The sequence below is a fragment of the Ursus maritimus genome, unplaced genomic scaffold, assembly GCF_017311325.1.
Source record: "Ursus maritimus isolate PB19 unplaced genomic scaffold, ASM1731132v1 scaffold_17, whole genome shotgun sequence".
NCBI classification, from domain to species: Eukaryota; Metazoa; Chordata; class Mammalia; order Carnivora; family Ursidae; genus Ursus; species Ursus maritimus.
The window spans coordinates 47,067,869-47,094,264 of NW_024424119.1; the positions used below are offsets into that span (position 1 = coordinate 47,067,869).

The 26,396-nt window shown below is 39.3% G+C and overlaps 1 protein-coding gene and 1 long non-coding RNA gene across 2 annotated transcripts; both read right to left on the reverse strand.

The window, feature by feature from the left end:
- Positions 1–10,108: 10,108 nt before the first annotated feature.
- LOC103670363 (N-acetyllactosaminide alpha-1,3-galactosyltransferase-like) lies at positions 10,109–12,902 on the reverse strand. Its single transcript, XM_008698813.2, has one exon. It carries the CDS (start codon positions 12,330–12,332, stop codon positions 11,607–11,609), a length of 726 nt encoding a protein of 241 aa, XP_008697035.1. The 5' UTR covers positions 12,333–12,902; the 3' UTR covers positions 10,109–11,606.
- Positions 12,903–17,046: 4,144 nt separating this feature from the next.
- Positions 17,047–23,784, reverse strand: LOC103670364. The gene is made up of 3 exons (XR_570560.2): positions 23,357–23,784; positions 21,227–21,280; positions 17,047–17,349 (listed from the first exon to the last, which is right to left on the reverse strand). It is a non-coding gene; the product is annotated as an uncharacterized LOC103670364 (long non-coding RNA).
- Between the last annotated feature and the right edge of the window lie 2,612 nt (positions 23,785–26,396).

Consider the following 26,396-nt stretch of genomic DNA (forward strand, 5'->3'; position numbering starts at 1 on the left):
TCATTTGAATTGTTAGCCAAACAATTCCTAAATACCTGCTATATTGCCAGGCACAATGCTACAGTTCTGGAATACATGACATCCAGTTCTGGGATCCAGGCCTGCAATGAGCTTATGGTCTATTATTTCCCTTTTGACTAAGCCCATTATCTTCAAAAAGATTATAATAATACTATTACAAGTGACAATGAGGCCTTTCTATTAAGGTACAACCCCCTAAGAGGGCAAATAACATGTAGAACATGATAGCAAAGCAATAGGGTTAATTTTGAAAGACATTAGCTCCCACAATATAGCTGATTTTCCGGTAGCACTCAGTAACATTGCATTGCTTATTTAAAGAGACCATAAAGAGGAAGGCAGGGATGAGGGAAGAATTCGAATTTTTCTATGAGAGAATACTAGTGGGTTAACAGATTCTCAGTACAGCTATGTTTCTATAGCACGTTACTTTGAATCTTGTTCCTATCAGGTGGAACATTGACGTAGCTTTAAGCTAAAATGTACCTAAAATAGCCCCCAGCATTCTCTCTTCTCTTATCTTGCCTTACTTCTTTCTTCATAGCACTATTATATAAAATACAAAGCTCCTGGCATTTTATTATATATTTCCTTGTTTATCGTCCATCTTCTCCACCTCGAATATAAAGCTGCATAACAGCAGTCACTTTGTTTGGGTTATTACTGTTTTCCCAGCACCTAGAACGGGACCTGGCACCAAAAAAAGTGCTCAGTAAATATTTGTTGAATGGTGAAAAGTGAAAGAATGTATTTATAATTTAATTAGTTCTTCAAAGAGGAGATAATCTCTGATTAATTTAGGGGGTGTTTATTAACGTTTTTTGCACAGAACTCAGCATTTTAGATCTACTCTGCCAATCATTAAAGATGGTGATCCATCAATCTTTTATATTTACCGGGAATGATGCTTAGTCAACATCAGCAATAAAGCAAATGAGGTTAATAACAGCATTTTCCATTTAGAATTCATTCTTCCCGAAACATGAGAGACTATGGACTATGAGAAACAAACTGAGGGCTACAGAGGGGAGGGGGTGGGGGAATGGGATAGACCGGTGATGGGTAGTAAGGAGGGCACATATTGCATGGTGCACTGGGTGTTATACACAACTAATGAATCATCGAGCCTTACATCGAAAACCGGGGATGTACTCTATGGTGACTAACATAATATAATAAAAAATCATTATTAATAAAAAAAAAAAAAGAATTCATTCTTCCCTAGAAAAAAAAAGGGGGGGAGGGAGAAAAGCAGTTTTTTGGAAAGTAAGAGACAATTTCCTTGCCATCTTCTAATAACTAATTAATTATGGAATCAGTTTCTGGAAATTTGGCTACCAAAGTGTCTGATTTCTGATTCTAGAATGCTTGGCCTTCGGAAGAAGGCAGACTTAGGGAAACCACCTATTTTGTTTGAAGTGCCTGCAAAAATCTCGGGATCTTTAGATCAGGTGCAGAGTGTCTGTGAGATTCCTTTTGTATTCCTTTATCAAAGTGCACCCTGAATGCCTAAAGGAAATTCAGTAAAACTCTCATTCTTTTTCACTTGTGCTTCTGAGAAAAGAAAATGTGGTCCTTATGAAGATGTTTCTATGCACTGGAATATATTCTTCCCCCAAAGTTGATTTTTATATATTTTTTTCTCACGAAGGTATTAAGACTAATAATTTATTCAAACACTATAGGTCTAGTAACCTAGAAACATATGCGCTCTCTCAAAGATATAGTCTTGTAAACAGTGATTAAAAATCTAAATTAAAAGCATTACACTCTAAAATGGAATATTTGGCTCCAGCCAATGCACTGAGCTTGTGTTGAAAGTGTTAGTAAGTATTTCTGTTTACCCATGGGGTGCCTGGCTGGCTCAGTCAGTGCAGCATGTGACTCATGATCTTGGGGTCATCAGTTTGAGCCCCACATTGGCTCAAATGTGGGGGAAAAACGACTTCTATTGACCAGCATTAAATTGGTTTTCAGTAGGCGTTATCCAAGAACAGGTCCTGCTTTTGGGTTATGTGTTGGAGTAAAATGGAGGTTTCCGATACTTACTTTTTTTTCCCCCCGATACTTACTTTTTGAACATTTATTTAATGAGCAAGGTGTTTAGATCTGTTCCTTCCGGCGTGGTGGCCATTAGCAACAAGTGACTAGTGAGTATTTGAAATTTTGCTAGTCCAAACAGTGGAGTTTGAGGACTCATTATGGAAAAAACGATGGAAGATATCTCATTAATGATTGCATATATTGATGAGATGTTGAAATGAAATTTTGGATATGGTAGGTTAAATAAAATATATCATTGAGATGAATGTTATCTGTTTCTTTTTAACCTTTTCCAGTATGGCTCCTAGAATATTTAAAGTTACAATGTGGTTTACATTGTATTTCTATTAGGCCGTTCTTCTATAGATACTACCAGCCTGGGAAGGCTTGCATTTGACACAGTTTTCGTGTTCCAGCAATGTGGAATGACCACCTTTTAAATTCAAAAACATTAGAGAGGCTCCTGGGTGGCTCAGTCAATTAAGCCTCTGACTTTTGATTTCGGCTCAGGTCATGGTCTCAGGTTCCTGGGATAGAGCCTGGTGTCAGGGCTCTGTGCTCCATGGGAAGTCTCCTCGGGGAATTCTCTCTCTCCCTCTTCTTCTGCCCCTCCCTCCGCATACGTGCATGCTCTCTCTCGCTCTCATTCTCTTAAATAAATAAATAAATGTTAAAAAAAAAAAACATTAGAAATACCCTATGTATGAGGTAAGAGTTCATCTAGTCAGATGATTTTCTGACAGTGTGCCTTCAATGACATTATTCTTAAAGACCAGTAATATGTTGAAGTGCCATCTATTTTGTACAATATACTTTTAAGGCCAAGGTTTGGGGATGACTTCTACCTATGATTTTTGCCAGATCATCCAACCTTTCATACGGTTTCTTCCTAAGAGCCTTACCTTTAGTTTTGGTGATGTAAAAAGGAGTCCTAGGATGTTTCCCAATCATTATATTTTGGGGTCTGTATTTTAAAAAATCAGATATTGTAAAATATTCTGCTGGTGTTTGAATCTTTTGCTTGTGGTGATGTCACCAGGCTCTTTTGATGATGAAAGCATTCGAAAGTCATAATGATACTGTCATAATGATACCTGTGGTCCCAAGATCTCATTGCTACCAGATGGTGGAACTTTGTCCCATTTGGAAAAGGATTTTAAAAAATGGTTTGCTTTTAGTTTCCTTTGTTGTACTTCCTTACCTTTCTTGATGACTGACTTTTCCTTACCGAGGTGTATTTTGAGAGGTGTGCCGTGTGTGTACATATGTGCAGGTGAATGCCAAAAAACGTGCACCATCGTTTTCTTCAACCCCTTTCAGGCATTGTCCAATTATCCCAGGTAAAGCTAATCCCTTCTCACCCTTTTGTAGAACGTTTTACAAGTACTTATTTTTCTGATTATAGAAGTAACACATTTTCATGTTATAAAATTTGTCAAGTGCATAAAAGCACAAACAAAATGATAATCAAATGTAATTACCCTCTCCTGAGATAATCACTCTTAATTTAAGATAGCATGTACCTTTATTATATATCCTTCTTTTAAAATAGTTTTTCTTATTGAAAAAGTAAGACACACACAGAGTAAAAAATTCGAACAGAGGAAAGGTTGTGCAATGCTTATCTTCCCCCTCAGCACCAACTCTTTTCCATTATCCTATCCGCAGCGACAGCCACTGTCACAGTTTCTTGGCTTTTATTCCATAGCTATCTTGCACCTATAAGGGCATGTATCTATTTTTAAGTGTATCTATAGGTCTCCTTTTCACACACATGGCCGCATACTAAAAACATCCTTCGGTACTTCGAATATCTCACGTTTATCAGTATATTTTGAAGATCATTTGGTTCTGAGATTCCGAAAGAGACCTAACTCATTCTTTTGCTAGTGAACCTTAGTTGATTATATTACATGTATCATAATTTATGTAACCAGTTCTCTATTGCTAGACATTTTGTTTGCTTATTGTCGTTGCCATTATAAGAAATGCCACAGTGTTTCCACTTCCATTTCTACTTGGACGTGCGATCGTGCTCTATGAGCATATGTTGAACTAGAGTGCAGGGTAAATTTCTAGAAACAGAATTGTTGGGTCAAAGGTTATACCCATTTCACGTTTAAGTAAATGTTGCCAAATTGTTTTCCATGCAGGTTATTCCAGTTTAACTCGTACCATCGATGGGTAAAAGTACCCATTTTCTTACATACTTATCAATATAAAGTGTGCTGTTAAAATGTTTGGTAGTTGAAAATCGGAGTGTCTGAATTGTGTCTTAGTGTGGCTTTAATTTACATTTGTTTCATTATGGCTTATACTGAGCATGTTCTTGAATGTTTAAGAGCCATTGTCATTCCTTCTCTGCAAACTGTCCATAGTTTTTGTTCATTTTCTATTAGGTCTCTATCTTTTTGCATTTTTTAAATAAACTTTTTATTTTTGGCATAATTTTAGATTTAAAGATACAGTTATTAAGACCATATGGTTTTAAGATAGACAACCAGATCCTTGGGGCAGAATCGGGAGTCCAGAAATAGATCTATACCTCCATGGACAATTGATTTTTAACAAATAAGAGAAGACAATTCGTTGGTGAAAGGATAATCTTTAAAAAAAAAGGGTCTCGGGGCACCTGGGTGGGTCAGTCAGTGGTTAAGCGTCTACCTTCGGCTCAGGTCATGATCCCTGATATTCACCCACAAACTGTGGTGTGTCCTTGCAATGGAACAGTACTTAGCACTGATATGTGCCACAGCATAAATGAACCTTAAAATAATGAGACTGTGAAAGAAAGATACTGCAAAAAAAGGCACATACTGTGTGATTCTGTTTATATAAAATTCTTAAAGATGCATAACCCTGGTCTGTATTCACATATCTGGCCATTGGAGAACATCAACTGGGGCAATGTAAAATGGGCATGGATACAGAGAGGGGATACTAATATTCACTTTTGCCAACTATCCACCAAAGGCCCTAAGAAGCAGTCTCTCAAAGTGGGATTCTGGTTTTGGGTTGCTCACCTATTTGACTACCATGTAGAATCCTATCCTACTGTGGATTACTAGAAATCTGTGGCATGTAGTGACATCACAATTATTTAAATTACTTTATCACTATTATTGCTCGATAGGAAGAGTACATTGAAGGGAAGACTTCAGGACACTACACGGGTGCGATACTCGCCATTGTGGCCATAACAAGTACAAGGTCTTTGAGATGGGATTGCTTCTTCTGACTGTTCTAGAGAGCTTACAGAAATAAAATGCTAAGTCTAAAAATTGGAAATATCAGCTCAAGACATGGACACAGACCAAGATGGTTCCTTTGGAGCATGTGTGTGTATTTGTGCATGGGTATGTGTGTGTGGGTACGTGTGCGTGCATGCATGTGCATGTGTACTTGTAGTCACAGACACACGTTCCTGAGGATAAGGCCCCAAATCGAATTGTGTGATATGCATAATTAGAATGTAAGTTTATATATAACTTCTAAAAGTCTCTTGTATTGGTGGGAATGCAAACTGATACAGCCTCTCTGGAAAACAGTATAGAGGTTCCTCAAAAAGTTAAAAATAGAGCTACCCTATGACCCAGCAATTGCACTACTAGGCATTTACCCAAAGGATACAACAATACTGATTCAAAGGGACACAGGCACCCCCATGTTGATAGCAGCATTAGTAACAATAGCCAAATTATGGAAAGGGCCCAAATGTCCATCAACGAAAGAACGGATAAGGAAGATGTGGTCTATGTATACAATGGAATATTATTCAGCTATTGAAAGAATGACACCTGCCATCATGTGGATGGAGCTAGAGAGTATAATGCTATAAACAAAATAAGTCAGTCAGAGAAAGACAAATACCATACGATTTCACTCATATGTGAAATTTAAGAAACAAAACAGATGAACATAGAGGATAAAAAAGAGGGGAGAGAGAGAGAGAGAGAGAGAGAGAGAGAGAGAGGCAAACCAGAAAACAGACTCCTGACAACAGGGAACAAACAGGGTTCCTGGAGGGAGGTGGGTGGGGGGATGGGTTAAATGGGTGATGGGGATTAAGGAGGGCACTTGTTGTGATGAGCACTGGGTGTTATATGTAAGTGATGAATCACTCGGTTCTACACCTAAAACTAATGTTACACTGTATGTTAACTAACTGGAATTTAAATAAAACCTTGGGGGAAAAGTCTCATGTTAAAATTAGAGAATTTGGAAAGACTGGCACCGCTATATTTGGGTGGATTCAGATGAATCTGAGAACTCATATTCTAATCCTTCTGAGCTTCCCTTGTCAGTGGAAGCAACTCCTCCTCTTCATCTCTCTGAGGAAACAAGTCTTTTCTTGCTAAAAGATTCCATAAAGATCTCACCCAAGATAGTTGATTTATAAGGTGATGTCTGTTCTCATTGCCTGAAGACCTAATACCTAGAGTCAGAAACAGCATGCCTCAGAGAGGGAATTCAAGGTCTGCTCCAGTAAGAGATAGGTCCATTAAAAGAATTTCAAGCTCTTGCAAATTTCAAGGCAAATTTGTATTAGCAGGGAAACACATGTGAGAATGGATTCTAATGATATTAGATTGAGATGAATGGAATATAATATTGGATTGTGCTGAAGTTCTGAAGTTATTGAAACAGGTACATTTACCTGATATTCTGGATTTAATATGTTGTCCTAGTCAGCTGTAAGTGGTTCTAAGAGTTTTCTTGGATGTTATCTAAAATTTGAATTCAGTGGTAGCCTACAGTCAATGAGGTTAAGATGTCATATCTTTTCTGGCATGATGTAGAAGAAATCCAAATGTTTAGGGAGGCAGAAATGCTGAAGTGAATTTATCATGTTCACACCATTCGCCTTCCCCCCCAACTGTGTTCCAGAGGATGGGGGGGGGGGCCTCAGAGAACTCTCTCTTTCACTAAGTCATTGAGAAATGAATCAGTGTGGGGAGATACTGATATTGAAATGGACTCTCAGATTTCAATGAAAATTATGGGATTTACATTACTGGGGAAACCCCAGCCCTGGTGAGCAGAAACCTGACTTGAATTGTCCCGGTAACAAGTTATGGTATCTCATCATGTTCCTGTACCTAAGCCAGTTTATAGACCTGGAGTCTCTTGACAAGAGGAGTCTATGTCACCTCAAGGGAAGACCTGTGGTTATTTAGTAGGAAGACTGTGTCCTTGGAGGAAAACGCAGAACGGACACTAGCTCTGAGTTGGCAATTTCTAGAGGCTAGAAATAGCATCATGATCTACTAAACAGAGGCTTGTGGAGATTCTACCCTGAGTTTATCTCACAGTGGTCCCATCATATAAAAGAGCCACTGTGTGGTTTCTGAATTCCTGAATTCATGGTTGAAATATATATAGTCAGCAACTAGTAGAGTATTTACATTAGTCTTTGACTCATGGTGTAAGGGCTAACGTGGTAAGAAGGGTCAAATTGAAGCCAAAGGAAAAGGCTCTCCTACCAAATCAAAAGTTATATAATCATAACATCTCCCCGTGGCGATTGTAAAGATTAGTGCTACCATTAAAAACTTGAACACGGCAGGTTGTCGATTCCTATCACACCCTTGTTTAATATCTAACGATATTAGATTAAGATGAATGGAATATAATATTGGATTAAGCTGAGGTTCTGAAGTTATCGAAACAGGTACACTTTCCTGAGATTTGTTAATATCCTTGCTTGTTCGGCCAGCATAAAAGACAGCGACATTTGCAGAATGGCTGGCAATCATAAAGTTCATCAAGAGGTGACTCCTGGCATTGTATCTTTGCTAGAGCAAATGAACACAGTCCCTGATATTTGGCCTGCAGGTAACAGATGTTTTTCCTTATACCAGTTAGTATGGATCATCCAAAACAGTTTGCTTTTACCTGGCAGAGACATCAGTAAACCTCAGAGTTACAAAAACTCTCCTGTGTTGTCGTCGTATAATCCCGAGTCCTTGACCATCTGGACGTCTTACAGGCTACCATTGTTAACACCATGCTGAGCATTTTGAGCAGAAAGGAGCAAGAATCCCAGATGTCGTGCTAATACAAATGTATGGCAGGAATTGGAAGAAACATTCAGGGGCCTGACACGTCGGTGACATTTCTGCGGAGCATGTAGGGTTATTGGCTCTGGGCAAGTTCCTGCCCCTTGCACCAGTTAGTAGCAAATCAGAGTATGCATAAAGCTCAGTGGGGCTTTTTGGATATAGGAGGCAACATATATTGTACTTGAGTACCACTCTGACCTATGTACTGAGAAACCAATACCCTGCCCATTTTGAGAGAGACCCAGGGCAAGAGAAGGCTCTATGTAAGATAGTCTGCAGAGCAAGGATCTGTGCCCCTTAGCAGGTTAAAGTGGCAGATACAGATACTAAACAGAGTATTTTGCATAGCCAGGCAGAGAATGAATACTGGACACATGGGATTCTAAATTTACTTGAATTATGACCTCTCCTACCCACCATGAACTTAATGCTTTCTGATCCAACAAACTAAAAGCTTGGATACATGCAGCTGTAATCTATCAGTGAAAGTCATTTCTATGAAATTGGACTCAGACAGATTGAAACATTGGTGACAAGAAAGTCTGAGGTCCTTTATGGGCTTCTGAAATAGGTACAGAGTGTAAGGATGTGAGTGTCCCATGAAAATACTCACCGAAGAGCCATCTTAGTAAAGGAGACTCTCAGTAACCGAGCAGAGAAAAACTTCCATGATGTCACTCAGCCTCCTTTTGCAGCCACCACAGTGCTTTCTTGAGGACATGTACTGAGTGGCCTTGGTGGGAGGGATGGAGGCTATCCAGTGGCTCAGTAAGATAGTCTTTCCTCTCATCAATGATGATCTGGCTTTCTCTGCTGCTAAACGTGCAACCACCCAACAGCAGAGGCCACCCTGAGTACATCATGTGACTCCTTTCTTCTGAGGGACTGTCTGGCCACTGGTGGCATATTGGTTACCTTGAATCTTTTCCATCAGGGAAGGAGAAGAAATTTGTCCCCAAACAAATATATTCTGGGTACAGATATACCTTCCTTTTCCAGCACCACCACTTGTGGACTTACAGAATGTTTTATTCATTGCCCCTTACAAGGAGATAGATTTTATTGTCAAGTAAGTGCAACAATAGGCTCCTATCCATGCAAATCACTGGTCTTACCATGTCGGTCATGACCCAGAAGCAGCTAACTTTGTGAAATGGCCTAAAGAAGACTCAGTTACAGTATCAGCTATAAGACAACATTTGGTGAGGTTGGGGTGCCATCCTAAAGGTATGGGATATATCTTAAAATAGTGGTCACTATATCATATTGTCTTCCTCAAAGCCAGAATGCATGGATCTGGAACTGGGAAGTAGAGATGTGAGGCTTTCTTTTGCAATTACACCAAATAATCTACTGGAGAAATTTTCACTTCCTTCTCTGCAACCTTGGGCTCAGTGAGTTTGGAGATCCTAGTGCACAACGAAACAGTGATGGTCCTGTTGAACTGGGATCTGAGACTTCTCCTGGCCATTTTTTGCCTTCTCTTCATGCTGAATCAATAGCCAGAGAAGGGGTCTGTGTACTGGATCAGGGAACTGATCACAATTATCAAGATGAAAGGAGGTTGCTATTACACAATAGTGGAATGAGGGCTGTATTTTAGAATTCAGGGTGTTCCCTGGGAGCCTCTTAAACTACTTTATCCAACAATCCATGTTAGGGGAAAACCGTGGCAATCCAATGAATAAGGACCCACTAAAGACTCAGATCCCACAGGGAAAAGGTTTATGTCATCTCACTAGTAAAGAACCCTATTCAGCTGAGCTTCTAGCAGAGGGTAGGAATAAAATTGGTGGTGGAGGAAAGAAGTGATCAATATGAACTTGACCTTAGAACTGGCTACAAGAAATGAGGACTATAGCAGGCATGTATATTTATATTATAAACATAAGTATATATATTATATATATATGTACCTTTTTATATGTTAACCAATTATTTTCCCCTTTTCCTTCTCTTCCTACTTTTTTTTTTTTAAGGAGAAGTGTTAGTTATTCTTTTCCTTAACAATTTAGATCAGAGTTGGCCAAACTGAAGAGTCACATACAGTCCTGAGGGAGAGGACCTCATATCATCTTGGGTTCCTGGACATGATGAGGGAAACTTTGTGTTTCACCCTTTGGGGAAGAAAGTGATTGTTTATACAAAAGTTGGTTGAATTCTGCAAGGTGGAAACATGAAATCGTTTTATGGGAGTTAGGCATGGGTGGAAGGAGGAGTATGGGTGCTTTGTGGCAAAATTGGTGAACTGTGATAGCCATTTGTCTGTTTACTGTTGGATTCCTCTCTCATTTTTCCTGCGCTCTGCTGCATATGACAGGGACCTATGTCTCCCAGACTCCCTTGCATCTGACTCGTGGACAGCACTAGACAGTGGAAAACAGGCAGACAGGATAGGAGAAGGAGAAAAGTCTGTATGTTTCTCTCTTGTCTCTGTGTTTGTCTCCTTTGGGTGACATCTTTAGCAGTGACTGGGACTCCTCTCTTTGTTGTCTCCACTCGTGCCTGGCAACTCATACTAGGTCCTAGCTCTTTCTGGACATTCTACAATTTTTCCTTCAGACTTAGGACTGTTATTGCCTTCATTTAAAAAAAAATTGTGGGTTGCTCCGCTCTCTCTTGTGAACTCCTCAGCTCTGTTATTACCTCTTTTATATGTCCAGTTCCTTGAGTTAAATTCCCACTGTTTAAAATACTGAGAATAGTAGTATTTGTTTTCCTAACTGGACACTGACTAGTGATAAAATCTGTGTGCGTGCATGTGTGTGGCATAAATCAGTTTGTATAAAATATTAAATAAGTGTGTGTGTGTATTCATGTGGGTATGTAAATGCATATAAAAGGAGTATTGAAGGATAGGTTTTTAAAGGGAGAGTAAAGGGGTGGCTTTCAATTTTCTCTGTATCTTGTTTATTTTCTTTTCAATTAGTTTTTACAACAAACAACTTTGTAGTTTTAAAACTACAAATTCAAAAAAAAGTTTTGAATGACTCAAAGTTTCTTAAGTAATTATCTGTCCATCTGGTGGCAACTTTAATGTCTTTAACGTTTTACATAGAGAGAATATTACTATACTTGCAGTGACTTCTTATCCACACCTCCTTTCAATTCCCTTTCTTAAGCAATATGAGAAATGTGTATCCGCATGGATAAATAAAAATATTTCAGGTTTCATTTTCTTGTGAGAGAGTCTATTTTGTTCAATGTGATCCCACAAATAATATTTCCTCAACACTCACCTAGGATATGAAATCACTGTATCTCCATCTGATGTCAATACATTCATTCTGCAACTGCTCTATCCCATCTTATACAATTCAAAATGAATATGAGGAAAAGTATGAGTATGCCGTGATGGTGGCCTTGCCATTTTGTTAGTGATTTCTTTTTTAGTGCTAAAATGTATCAAGTGCTAATTTCCTAAGGAATAAGACAAAATGATGCTCTTAACTTCAGCAACCTGAAGGAAGTGCTATCTAATTACATTGTCACCCTAAGATTTTCATAATCCTTTTTAGCCCAACAGAGTTTGATACTGTGAATAAAAGGAACATCCATTTTAGGAAAAGCCCAGCAATATTCCGGTGATAAGAGTTTAGTGGGCTTATGGAGAAAGAAATACTTGTTTAAATGACTTTCATCATGCCACACTGCTTCGATGCCGTTTTTCTTGTCTTTCATGATTCCTTTGAAGCACTCCCTGGCAATATCGAGAACTTGAATGGGAGTGCCACCAAATACAGCAGCGTGGTAATAAAAATCTCCCATACCAAAAGGTATATATGCTTCTGATAACTCACTTCTTTCATATGGCAACCCTATAGGATCTTCCATGTACCAGTAAGCGTGTAAATGAGCTACTGACTCCCCCAGAGTCTCCAATCCATATTTCCTTACGAAGATTTGATCCACGTCCATGCAGAAGAGAAAGTCAGCTTCATACTGGATATGAGCCACGACATGGTCACTAATAGCCTTCATGCGCATCATGCTGATATCTTGCCATCTCTTCTCTCGCTCGATTTCGAACACTTTGATCGAACGGAGGGGACTCAGCTGTATCCAGGGCATCCTGGAGAAGTCATCTATCAGAACATAAATTATGACTTTATGGCCAACCATAAAAAACCTATCTGCAGAGGATATAAATTTCTTCAAATAGTGGTCAATGTATCTGTGAAGCAAATAAGAAATGACTAAGTTCATGGTCTTACATTACAGTGGAACGCATGCTACTTTAATTATCCTGGCTGTAGTCTGTCCAAACATGCTGGTAAGCAAACCAAGTATTAGATATACTTCTTGAGTTGTATTTAAGTGGTATAGAAGCAAGTGAAATCATCTGCCTTTCCTCTCCCTGACGGGACTCTGTGAATTACAGGAGAGAAGAGGACTTCCTCACGAGGGGGATACAACATAGAGCCCAGTGCAAGATGAGAGCTAGAGTCTTCAGAGTTATCAGAGAAGAGGGAACTTGCTTTCAGGTTGTAGGCAAGAAGGTCTTGGGTCATTGCAAGAGCAGTAATTGATGTCTATGGCTTGCTTTGTAAGGGGTCAGTTATGCAGAAAAAAGTTAGAGGTAGCATGATCAACTACCACTATCTGCAGTGTCTCTCTTATTTTGCCTCGTGGCCTTCAGGATAGTGCTAAGATGGCAGGATTAGAAAACGAAACTCTCACTTCCGGTCTCTCCAACCAGTGAAAATTCTCAGAATAATAAATGGCCTCGTGTAAATTCAAAGCAGGGAGGGTAATCATACATGCTTCCTGTTTCAATTAATGTTTATAGAATCATTAAAAGTAAGTTCTGAATGTTGACCTAAGTTTTAAGAAACATAGCAGATGGAGTCAGGAGAAAACTTTCTAGTTTGGAATATCTAAAATTATGGCAATTTAATAATTAAAGCAAGATTAATTTAGAAAAATATCACTTAAAATGTTCTACCGAGTTGGAAACTAGCAACTCAAATCTGAAGAAATATAATTTATGCACCTTTTTTATGGTTCGTGCTTTTGTATTAATGTTTCAGAAATCATTGCCTCCTCAAAGTAGGGAAAATATGCTCCTATGTTTTCTTCTAGTTGCTTTATTGTTTTAACTTCCACATTAAGTTGGTTATCCATTTGAATTAATTTTTGTGTATGGTATAATATAGGGCTGTTTTTGTTGTTCTCAGCCTTTGATGGTAATCCTGTTGGCCAGGAATGCCTGGGACTCACCTGAGCCCTGCTACTTGTGGTGAGACCCCCAAAGACATTTCCCCTACCAGAGCCAATGTTGGCTGGACCAGCTCTGGTGGTTCTCATTACATTTGCAAGCTGCATCTCAGCACAACCACCAGAGAACTCTGAAAAAGTAAGATTTATTACTTACAAGTCCTAGAGGGTACAAGCTAAGTCCAGGGTCACAGAACGAGGTCCTAGGTAGGGAGAAAGAAGGGGGGACCTTGGGGGTTCTGCCTTTACTGGGGTAGGGGGTGGGGTACCTAGGGTTTCACAATTTAAAATCTAAAAGCAAGAATGAAAGCACAGGAAGGAAAATGCAGGGTCACTCAAGTGGTTGGTTATGTTGGTTACCCAGGCCTTTCTAAAAGGGGAATTTCATGGGAGGGGTGGCCTGGCTCTTTACCCACTTGTTTAGCTAGTGACCATGTCAAGACTGGCAATATGTTTATTTGAGTTGGATGCCTTGATGAGGATGCCTCAGTGATCAAAAGCTTAATGGCAGGCATTTACAGGAAAAAAAGGTTATTGTTAGGCGTTCTCACTATAACAGCAAACTTTTTTTTTTCAATTTTTAAAAAAACTTTCTATTTTGGAATGATATTAGATTTACAGAACAGGTGCAACCATATTATAAAGAGTTCCCGTACATGCTCTACTCACCTTTACCGAATGTTACTATCTTATATAACCACGGTACATTTGTCAAAACTAGGAAATTAGCAGTGATTAAATACTATAACTAAACCACAGATTTTATTTTTATTTCACCAGTTTTTCCCCTAATGGCCTTTTTAGTTTCCAAGCTCCAATCCAGAACACACATTGCATTTTGTCATGATGTCTCTTAGGCTCCTCCAGTCTGTCTCAGTTTCTCTCCAGTTTGGGTTTTTCTGATGTTTTCTTAGGTAAAGTTAATTTTAATGCAGTCACATTTATCAACCTTTTCCTTTATGATTAGTATTTTCTGTATCTTGATTAAGAACTCCTTTCTTGTCTTGATTTCATGAAGATACACTATGGTTTTCCCTTTAAATTTTGGTCTTCAGGCTCCCTGGGAATTATGTTTGTGTATGCTCGCCATACATATGTGCCATAGAGGTACAATTGCGATGTTCCCATGCTGACATCAACTCTCTCCAGCATCATCTATGGAAGCCTTTCCCTACAGATCCACAGTGTCATAGCCACAGCCATAGTCTTTCACATTTGCGTGGGCATTTGTTTTATTATATGGGCTTATTTGTTCATCCCTGCAGCAAATATTCATGTCTGAATGCTCCATATAGATACCTTCAATCTATCCTTCTGTTTTCAGTCCCACCTATACTCCTAATTGCAGAGGCACTTGATGCCATTAATTAGATTGATTTTCAGGGGCACATGAAGGGGGGGTTATGATAAAGTTAATGAGGCTTTGGTTTCAGTGCCCCTTCACTTACATAGTATTCTTCTAAGACTCAGTGAGTTCTACTGAAGGAGGGTGGGAAGGAAGCAGAAGCTCTGTGTCCTGAAAGTAGGGGCATTGACCGGGCACAGGGTCCCTCACCATGCCTCTTACAGATCCTGGGGCAGCAACAGAGAGGGATCAGAATGGATCTGGGAATCCAGGAGCTTCTTCTGTAAGGATTCCTCCCTCCCTCCCATCCTCTCTCCCTCCCCTTCCCTCCTCTCCCCTTCCTTCCCCTCTCTTTCCCTTCCTTCCCCTCCCGTCCTCTCCCCTCCTTTCCCTTTCCCTCCCTCCCTCTTTCCTTCTGTGTTTTTTTCTTTTCTTTTTAAAAAAGATTTTATTTATTTGTTTGAGAGAGAGAGTGAGTGAGAGAGAGAGCATGAGTCGGGGGATGAGCAGAGGGAGAGGGAGAAGCAGACTCCTCACTGAGCAGGGAGCCTGATGCAGGGCTCAATCTTGGGACCAGGATCATGACCTGAGCCAAAGGCAGACACTTAACTGACTGAGCCACCCGGGCACCCCTGTGTCATTTTCTTTTTAAATATAAATTACTATTGGGGGTGCCCGGCTGGCTTAGTCAGAAGAAGAGGTGACTCTTAATCTTGGGGTTGTGAGTTCGAGCCCCACATTGGGTGTAGAGATTACTAAAAAAAATAAATAAAACTTTTTAAAAAGGTCTATTTAAAAAAAGAGTAAATTACTATCAATATTTAATAATGAGTTACTATAAAGTTGATAAAATTTATAATTTTATTTTATTTTTATTTATTTTTTATTGTTATGTTCAATTAGCCAACATATAGTACATCATTAGTTTTTGATGTAGTGTTCAACGATTCATTAGTAGTGTATAATACCCAGTGCTTATCACAACACATGCCCTCCTTAATACCCATCACCTAGTTACCCCATCCCCCCACCCCTCTCCCTTCTGTAACCCTGTTTGTTTCCCAGAGTCCATAGTCTCTCATGGTTTGTCTCCCTCCCTGATTTCTTCCCATTCAGTTTTCCCTCCCTTCCCCTATGGTCTTCTGCACTGTTCCTTATATTCCACATATGAGTGAAACCACGTGATAAATTTCTTTCTCTGCTTGACTTATTTCACTTAGCATAATCCCCTCCAGTTCCATCCATGTGGATGCAAATGGTAGGTATTCATCCTTTCTGATGGCTGAGTAATATTCCATTGTATATACGGACCACATCTTCTTTATCCATTCATCTATTGAAGGACATCTTGGCTCCTTCCATAGTTTGGCTATTGTCGCCATTGCTGCTATGAATATTGGGGTTCTTGTGCCCCTTCTTTTCAGTACATCTGTATCTTTGAGGTAAATACCTAGTAGCACAATTGCTGGGTCGTAGGATAGCTCTATTTTTAACATCTTGTGGAAGCTCCATACTGTTTTTCAGAGTGGCTGTACCAGCTTGCATTCCCACCAACAGTGTAAGAGGGTTCCCTTTTCTCCACATCCTCACCAACATTTGTTGTTTCCTGTCTTGTTAATTTTTGCCATTCTAACTGGTGTGTTATCCCCCTGTGGTTTTGATTTGTATTTCCCTGATGGCTAGTGACGTTTATTCATGTGTCTGTTAGCCATTTGTATGTCTTTTTGGAGAAGTGTCTGTTCATGTCTTCTGCCCATTTCTTGACTGGATTATTTGTTTTTTGGGTGTTGAGTTTGAGAAGTTCTTTATAAAAATTTATAATTTTATTGGGTAATATGTACATTGTTCAACTTATTACTTTTTTGTACTTTTTTGGATATGATTTTGATATTAGGGCAGCACTGGGTTCATAAAATGAATTGGAAAGTGTTCCTTTCTCTTTGATTTTTCAAAGGATATTAGGTAGAACTGATGTTAATTCTTTAACTATTTGGTAGAATTTTCCAATGAAACCACCTGGGCCTGGAGACTTTGGGAGTTTTGAAAATTATCAATTCTATATCCTCAACAGATATAGGGCTGTTGAGATGGTCGATTTCATGTTGAGTGGGTTGTGATAGTGTTTTCAAGGTCCATTTCACCTCAGTTTTCAAATGTATGTATGTGTAGTGTAGTATTCTCTGATTATCCTTTTGATGTCTGCCAGGTCTGAGGTGATATACCCTGTTTCTTTCCTAATATTGGTAATTTGTGTCAAATTTTTTTCTTTGCCAGACTTCCTGGATGATTGTGAATTTTATTGATTTTTTTTCAAGGAAAAGGCTTTTTAATTCTTTGATTTTTCTCTATTGCTCCTCTGTTTTCAGTTTCATGGATTTCTGTTCTCATCTTTACTATTTCCTTACTTCTGTTTACTTTGGCTTTATTTTGTCCCACTTTTCCTAGATTCTTGAGGTGGGATTATTGATAATCTACCATTTTCTACAATAAGAAGATTGACTATAAAGGACATTTGGCGTTACCTACCTTCCTACAGCAAACACAGTCAATCCCACAGTAATTTTATTTTTTTCATAATACTTTTCCAATACTTTTTCATCAAAAGTGCCATCCCACACAACCGGAGCTGACCAGCTGGTGGTAGTCAGGTTCATGGATTCACTGTAAGACAGACATAAGAATTATGAACAAGATACCTTTTAAAATAAAACTGCAGTAGACGTTACTAATATATAAAGCCTGTGTCTGGTTGCAGCATTTCCTTACTCCTAATCCAAAGCCTTGATGATTATGATAAACTGGAGAAACAGCTTCTCAGTAATGGCCAGATCATTACAAAAGTACATTACAGATTCACGGTACTGTAATTCCAAGATCTTTGAGGACACAGTTAAAATGTCACCTGAAGTCTAAAGTAACAATGTCTCCTGTATTTGGGCAAAAATCTCCTGGTCTTAGGCTTTTGACATTAATTCTTTTCAGAGGCCATATTTTGAAAAATGACCTTCTAGTTTCATATTCTAAAATGCTTCCAGGATAATATTACTGCATATTGTCAGAAACAACTTTGTCAAAACTCTGGAGGGTAGTCAAGCCAAAGCCAAAGTTTGGCTACCTTCCAGAGTTTGGGAGCAATCAAACAAAAGTTAAATCAAGAAAAGGATGACGACACAATAGGAGAAGGAAAGCTTTGTGGTATTTTAACTTAGCCTTACACCAACTCCCTGCCAGTATGGCAGTGATATGGAAAACAGCAAACCATGATCTCAGTGTGAGTACCTGCTTCTGGACGAGAAGAGTGGATCTAATTCTGAAGGAATTGTGTTTGTCCGTTTTGACCTGAGGGCTCCCCAAAGGACTGGACTCCTAGTGCTTTCCTTTGTTTCACTTAACTCAGAACTCTCTCAAAATGGAAAAGTGGGAAGTGGAGGGCAATCCTTGAAAGCATTTTAAAAAGGAACAAGCCCCTGCCACCTGAGGCAAGAAATTACAGTTGGAATAAACACTAGATGTGCTGAAAACCTGGGAAGAAAAGTTTGGAAGAGAGTTCTTTGAAAAGTAAAACCTCTGGCAAGATCCCATGTATAACGAGGAATTAGGAAATCCATGCACATGTTCGGGGCAGGTTACATGTTCAGAAAAGATCCCTGAAGATCCTAAGCTTTCACCTCTGGATGATATTTAGACTCAGTGCAAGCAGGAAGTGAAGGCTAAGGGAGAGTTGTAAATAGCTGGGCTCTGTTGAAGGAGGGTCCAAATATACAGCTAATCTTCAAAGACTGTAAAAGGGTTCTTTCCTTTTTCTTCTTCTTTTTCTTTCCTTTTCTTTCCTCTTTTCTTCCCTCTTCTTTCCTTTCCTTTCCTTTCCTTTCCTTTCCTTTTCTTTCCTTTCCTTTTCCCCTCTTCTCCTCCTCCTTCTCTTCATCTTCTTCTACAATAACCCTCCAACCACCACCATCACCACCACTCTGGTTCTAGTCATTTAAGGATATCTCCGTCAAACCACTAGCTGACCACAAGCTAAAGGGACAGAGACCTCGCAGACCAAACAAAACAAAGAATACACTCTTGAAAAATAGTTTGGAAAAGTCACTAAACAAACAACTATAGTCCACAGCAAGCAAGAACAACTCTAGGAGGTAAAAGAATCTGACTTCCAAAGTGATCACATTATAATATACAAAATGCCTACTTTTAAACTAAAAATTATGAGGTATGCAAAGAAACAAGAATGTATGGTGCATTCATAGGGAAAAAAATGAACAAAAACTGTCCCTAGGGAAGCCCAGACATTGGGCTTACTAGAACAAGACTTTAAACCAACTATTTTTAATGTGCTGAAAGAGCCAAAGTAAACTATGGACAAAGAAGTAAAGGAAACCAGGAGAACAACAGCTTAACAAATAGAGAATGTGAATAAAGAGATAGAAATTATAAAAAGGAACCAAATAGAAATTCTGGAGCTGAGAAGTATAATAGCTGAAATTAAAACAAAACAAAACAAAAAAACAAAAAAACCCCACCTTGCCATAGGATTTCAACCGCATATTTGACAGGCAGAAGAAAGAATAAGATACACATAGAACATTTTAACCAACAACAGAATACATATTCTTCTCAAATACACATGGGACACTTTCCAGGATGATCATATGTTAAGCCATAAAGCGAATCTCAATAAACTTGAGATGGCTGGTAACATGCAAACTATCTTTTTCATTGACAGTGGTATAAAATCAATAACAGGAAAACTTGGAAAGTTCACAAATATGTGGAAATTGAACAACACACTCTTAAACTACCAGTGGGTCAAAGAAAAAAATAAAAAGGGAATTAGAAAATACATTGAGATGAATAAAAATGAAAATACAACATACCAAAACTTATGGGATGCAGTGAAAAGCAATAGTCAGAAGGAAATGTATAGCTGTAAACATCTGTATTAAAAAAGAAGAACGATATCATATAATAACCTAACCTTCCACCTTAAGGAACTAGAAAAAAATAGCAAACTAAACCCAAAGCAAACAGAAAGAAGAAATAATAAAGACTGGAGCAGAGACAACTGACGTAGAGAAAGAGAAAACAATGATAGAATTAATGAAGCCAAAAGTTGGTTCTTTGAAGATATCAACAAAATTGACAAATCTTTTTTTTTTAAGATTTTATTTATTTGTCAGAGAGAGAGCGCACACAAGCAGGGGGAGTGGCAGACAGAGGGAGAAGCAGGCTCCCCACTAAGCAAGGAGCCCAATGCAAGAAAAAAGAAATGCAGTGGGAGTTGAATTTTATCAGTAGCTTATTTGGAATCTGTGTATATGATTTTCTCCTTTGTTCAATTGTCGGGATGATCACCCTGAGTTACAAGGATATGCCTCACTTGTCTTGTTAGTGAGATCGTGTACCAGTTATTAAGCTAGTGTCTTTCAGAACTAAACCCACCACACTGTATTTGGCTTTATTGTGCTGAACTGGGACTCTGCAAGCCACATTTCCCCTTTGCTAGTGTGCACCCTTTGAGGCTCTGCTAATAGAGGGCGCTGGAGGAAAATTACGAGCCTGGAGGACGAAGGGCCTTGCTCTTTCCTGTTTCCAGTGGGCTCCTTGCCTGCCTCTTGTTCCTGCAAATCCCACATCACCATATTAGCAGTTCCTTCCTGGACCAGCAGTTGAATCCAGATTTCAGCTTTTCCAACACTTGCAAACCCAGCCTCACGGTGCCCTTCCCTAGAGGGCTGGTTCCCTGTCCCAAGAAGCCTTTCAAGAGCTCAGAGATACCAGCACCAGTGGAGTGCATCAGAGTTTAAGCTCAAGTTACCTAGTTAACAACTTTACACTAGTTAACAATTCTTTGTATTAAATTCTCTGTTAAAATAATCCACTGGACTTTCTGTGTCCTGATTAGATCTGATAAAAGTTATGCTATCATGGGAAGATGAGTCACAGGCCGTTATCCAATCATGATCTTAATTGGACATCTCCTTGCAAAGTTTAGATTAGAGCAAGGCCTGAAACTCTGCAGCACCAGGGAGAAAGATGGGTGGGTATAATAAGAAGAGGGGCAGAGAGGCCAAAGGAAAGCCACCGTATTAAAGTGAGAAGTGCACAGATGGCCCATCTATCCCATTTGGCTTTGGTTCCCTCATTGGTGGAATGAGGAGAATCAACCAAAAGATCTTAGATACACCCTTCGCAGGTTGACCTACAGATGGCCCATCTATCCCATTTGGGCTTTGGTCCCTCATTGGTGGAATGAGGAGAATCAACCAAAAGATCTTAGATACACCCTTCGCAGGTTGACCTGCCATAATTTTAGGGCCTTTGGGTTTCTGTCATTCTACAATGTCATTTATGGAGGATGTGGGCCCTAATGTCCATTCCCAATTTGTCTGGGCCACTGCTTTTTTAAAAAAATGTAATCAAAGATCCATCTGCCATTCAGCAGTTGGAATGCCATTTGTAGTGTTGTTGCCGTCTGTTAACTTCTACTGAGCGGTCTGTGGGTCAGTCTCGCATGTGTTTGATTTGTACGTCTTACCTGGGAGAAAACCAGTCCGATAGCTTTAATTCTTTTGATTGAGTATCCACAGACCTACCAGGAGGAATAATGCAAAGAATCACACTGTATCTATTTGAGTTTGAGGTAATTGAGTATCTGCCAAATCATGGGCTATGTTATAATATGATATAAAATGCAAGATAAGCGTGAAACAGTAAAAAAAAAAAAAAAAGCAATGATGAACTTTGATGGGAGTGGCATGGAATATCATGATTTCTTACCTCGACTTGAGTCTCTGGGCTGCCCAGAGACCTTTATGTGTTTCCACAGTGTGCATTCTCCTTCTACTCATTGATCGAGAAATAGCCATTATCACATGAAAGCTCCCTCAATCTTCTGCCACCTTGCCTCCAAATTTACCTTGAGCACTGATTTCCCCCCTTTTATTGCAATGGAAATACAACCTGACTTTCTGGCCTTAAATATCCTATCTGCTCAGGATCCTTGGTTTGAGAATTACTCTCAGAAGGGTTTCTCCTAGGCTTTCTATTTGATCAATTGACATGCATGCAGGCCTTTTCCTGTGGCTTCAGATTTGTATGTGCAGCTAGACTTCTCCCAGGAATTTAAGACCCAGACATCCCATTGCGTGCTGAAGTCTTCTACTTGAAGTTTGCACCAACGCCACAAGATGAAGATGTTTAAGGTGAAAATCATCCTGTCTTCCCCAAAGTAGGTCCCCTTCGTATATTGCCTTCTCACTTGGACTGGCAAGGCAGAAGTATGAGCGTCATTCTACACTCAGAGCATGCCCTAAATGCCGACCTCGAATCTATCATTAACCCCTACTGATTGTACCTCCAAAACATCTCTCAGTTCTACCCCCTGTCTTCATCCTCTGCTACCGCGTGACATCAGGTCACCGTCATCTCTTGTCGGAGCTACTATAGCAGCCTTCTAATTGGTCTCACTGTTTGTACACTTTCAATAAGACTTTGTAGTGTGGAAAATGTCAAAGGTACACAAACTGAAAGAGAAGAATATGATGAACCTCCATATTTCCATCCCCTGTAATTAACACTGTGATCCCCTCTCTGCCTGTCCTTGCACTGGCCTTTTTCAATCCATTCTCCATATACCCACTGTGCTTCCACTATTATATTTCTGAAGCTCCAGTGTTCCCATGTCATTATTCTGTTTAACAGGGTTCAGTGGCTTCCCATTTTCTAAAGATCACATCTATATTCCTTATGTGGCCATGACATTCTGCATGAACTGACCCTTCACACTGTTCCAGCCGCATCTCCTAGCCCCATAATGACAATTGTCCAGACTCACTTGCCTTTTTAAATTTCCTTAAACATGCCATGACTTCAAACAGTTAATTCCCACGTAGCCTTTAGGTCTCATGTTATTTAAATAGCCCTACCTAAGGGAAGTATTCTCTAACCTGCTGGATGAGGTTAGATTGCCTTTCTTAATAGCTAAAACTTATGAAATACTTTCCTAAGTATTATCTAATTTAATCCACCAATATGAGATAGGTATTGTTGTTATTATCCTCATTTTACTAGATAAGGAAACTGAGGCACAAAGAGTTTTTATTATCTTGTCCACAGTCACACAGCAGGTGGAAAAACAAGCAGTTGCGCCTGAGTCCTTACTTCCTCCTTGCTATACACTCTAATGGCACCCTGGATATCCTGTCTTTGGAGAGTTGATCCGGGGCTGAGTTCAGGTGGGGATTGGGCAGCTGTGGAGCTGAGTCGAACGTCATGAGTGAGCACTGCAGTGTCCAGAGTGTGACTGAGGCACGGCCTTCTATGCAGGCATCTGCCTCATTGATGGCAAAGTCTTTGGATGCTGAGTGTTAGTGTATTATGGCTGTAGAATCCTGATGCTAAGGAGAGCTAATATTAATGGTAGAGCGATTGTTAGATTGTGTTGCACTTGTACATTTTACCAGAAAACATTTTAAATCATTCATTCTTCCAGCCTCTGCTGCAGCAGACTGCCCTTGCGTGTTCCCACCTTTGTCTAGGGGTTTTCCTCTTGTTTTCAGGTGGTTGAGAGTTACTGCCCTTGTTAGCCATGGCTCTATATAGAGGGAACATACCCCTCCCATAAAAACCATCTTACTGTATTATTTTCATGCACAGAGCAGCTCACCCACATATGGAGTCACGGTCCTGGTGAGAGTGTTGTGCACCATAGAACCACCAGAGACATAAGGCTCTTAGACACAACAAGCATCAGAAAGAAAGTTTCTTTCACTTCACTATGTGGGTTCCCATGACTCTAGGGAGAAATAGAACATATTATGACTTGGGGTCTTGCACAGTCTTTAGGGAGGTTTTCCTCTCTGCATACGTTCTGATAGTATGATTTGGTAGGTGGCCTGTGGTTAATTACAATCTCCCAAATCTTTAAACCAACACTTTACTCCTGTGTGATTTCCCAGAGCTTTAAAAGACTCAAGATTCCTGGAAGCTGGGTTCTGGCTCCCGTAACACATTTCCCCTAACCAGTTCTCACTCTTAGTACTCCTAGTACTCCTAGTACTCTGACCTTACATGAATGTCTCCAACGTATGTTTGTAAAATTACTTTGGTTTACCCTGCTTGCAGGAACCAAGGACTTGCAGGTACCCCACTGCCCTCCAACAGGTTTTGTCCTCAAAGAAGAGGTCATAGCATATTTGTAAATAAGACTTACCAGCACTCGTATATCCTCTGTAGTTCCTTTGTGCTTAGGATAAACAAAAAGCATTATGTTACTTTTAAACTTATATAAAAGGTTTCCATGTTTAATTTTTTAAAAATTTATTTATTTATTTATTTATTTGAGAGAGAGAGAGCACAGAGGGAGAGTGAGAAGAAGCAGCCAACTTCCCGCTGAGCAGAGAGCCCAATGCGGGGCTTGATCCCAGGCTTCTGAGATCATGACATGAGCTGAAGGCAGATGCTTAACCGACTGAGCCTGCCGGGTGCCCCGGGTTTCCGCATTTAAGATGACTAGAGTTATACTCCATCAGTCCACTCATTTGATTACTAAATATTGCCAAATAGTCAACGAACACATAATATTATGGACAGAATATTTATGTCCCCTCAAACCCACATGCTGAAATCCTAACCCCCAGTATGATGGCATTAGGAGGTGGGGCCTTTGTGACATAATTAGGTCAGGAGGTTGGAGCCCTCATGAATGGGATGAGTAGCCTTACAAAAGTGAGACCAGAGAACTCCCTTGTCCCTTCCACCATGTGAGGACACAGGGAGAAGGTGGCTGTCTATGAACCAGGACACCAAGTCTTCCAGCGCCTTGATCTTGGACTTCTCACCCTCCAGAACTGTGAGAAATAAATGTCTATTGTTGATAAGCCACCCAGTGTGTGGTATTCTATTATAGAAGCTCGAATGGACTAAGACACATACTATGTGCCAAGTACATCATTGGTTGTAGAGATACAGTAATGAACGTGATTTAAAAAAAATCACTGCAGTTAAGGACTTCATACGCTGTATCTTAAAAAAAGGAAGCCTAATTCTTTGAGCTACAAATGAAAGAAAAACTAACTTAATATCATTGAAACAATGGAATTTGCTAATTGCCAATGAAATCTTTCTACTTGGGTAACTCTGTGGAGGGCAGATACCATACATAGTGCCAGAAGTCACCAATATTAGGGATGTTTCTTAAAGATGCCACCTATTTAAAAATGGCAGTTTCTCTAAAATTTCCTAACTGCCGTAATTACATGGTCACTATCTTGGTAGCTTACATTGCCTACAAAAATTATGTTTATCGTTGATCACATTAGAAACAAAAAACTTTTATGCTGAAGGTTATGTTCCTGCTGTTGTATTTGAATGTCATTTGGATATTTTTGGGTATATTGGAGTGGTACATTTGGATGCTGATTTATTCAGGGGTCTAGCCTATCACCTTTCTGACAAACTAGATCCTTACCAAACCCCAGAATAAAATATTCATGAATTTTTTAAAAATTACCTGAAACGATACAGTCTGTGCGAAGCCCATAGAAACAATAAAAGTAATAACAATTGAATTATTTTTCTTCCATATTTCATCCTTTCCTGAGAGGAAAAGGAAACAGATAAAAGTAGATTAAATATAGTACAATGTATATGGAGTAAGCTGTGTTGAATTGTGATTCTCCATGACTTAAACCAACTGATTTAATAGATATTGGCTAGGCTTTGAGGCACATTTCATCCTTGGATGTCTCTCTATATGAAAATGGGGTTGAGTCTGTGGAGACACTTTTTGTGGGAGCTAGCTGCCAAAGTCTTAGGACGTTAGCTGGTCTAAGCTGGCCTTGATGCAAGAGATTTTATAACCTTCATTTGTCTTTTCTAGAGTGCACAGGGCTTCTCCTACAGAAAATAAAAATACAAATGCCACTTCCCAGCCTAACTCACAGGGTGGGGTGTCAGGGAAAAGAGATAATTGTGAAAATACTTACTTGGACTCTAAAGAGGAGTATAGTTATGAATGAACTTATTTTTAATGAATTAATATTATGAAGTTGATCATTCCAAGACAGATGATAGGACCAATAGGAGCATAAAACAGATGTTCCTTCTCAAAAGTATTTGAATGTAAAATTGATTTTAAGCATGAGTTAGGGGCTGAACAATGATTTTTAGATTATTTGTACATTGACCTTGGAATTTTAGCCATGAAGTTTATAAAGCTCCTTTGTGATATTCAGTCTATGCACTTAGGAAATTGTGTGCAGAAAAGGAATTGAATGTGGGTCAGTTGGTTGAAATTAAGGACAAACTCTTACCTTTTCTTTTCCTAAGATCACATAGGGCTTTTATATAGTTTCTTCCTTAGAGACTTAACATGGTATGGTGGTTTGGGAAGACATGTGCAAATCTCAAATGGGCAGACAGTTTTCAAACAGGACATGCTGAGACCTTTGAAAAATCATGAATCAGATAACCTGGCACTGGTTCTATGGCACTCCCCAGTTTGCCTGTTTATTATTCAGTCTTCTGGGATGATGATGTCATCAGATTCTCTTTTGATGATGAAAGAATTGGATACTTGCAATCATAACAATTCATATGCCAGTAGCTTCTCTTTGTCATTACCAAGGGACTAGATTTTGTCCCATTTAGAAAAAAACAAACATAGGATCATTAAAGTTTCTTTTCCTTATTTGGGACTTTTTTTT

What these genes read in the sequence shown, in the direction of transcription:
- LOC103670363 (XM_008698813.2), bottom strand. Translation starts at nt 12,332, where the DNA reads ATGAACTTAGTCATTTCTTATTTGCTTCACAGATACATTGACCACTAT.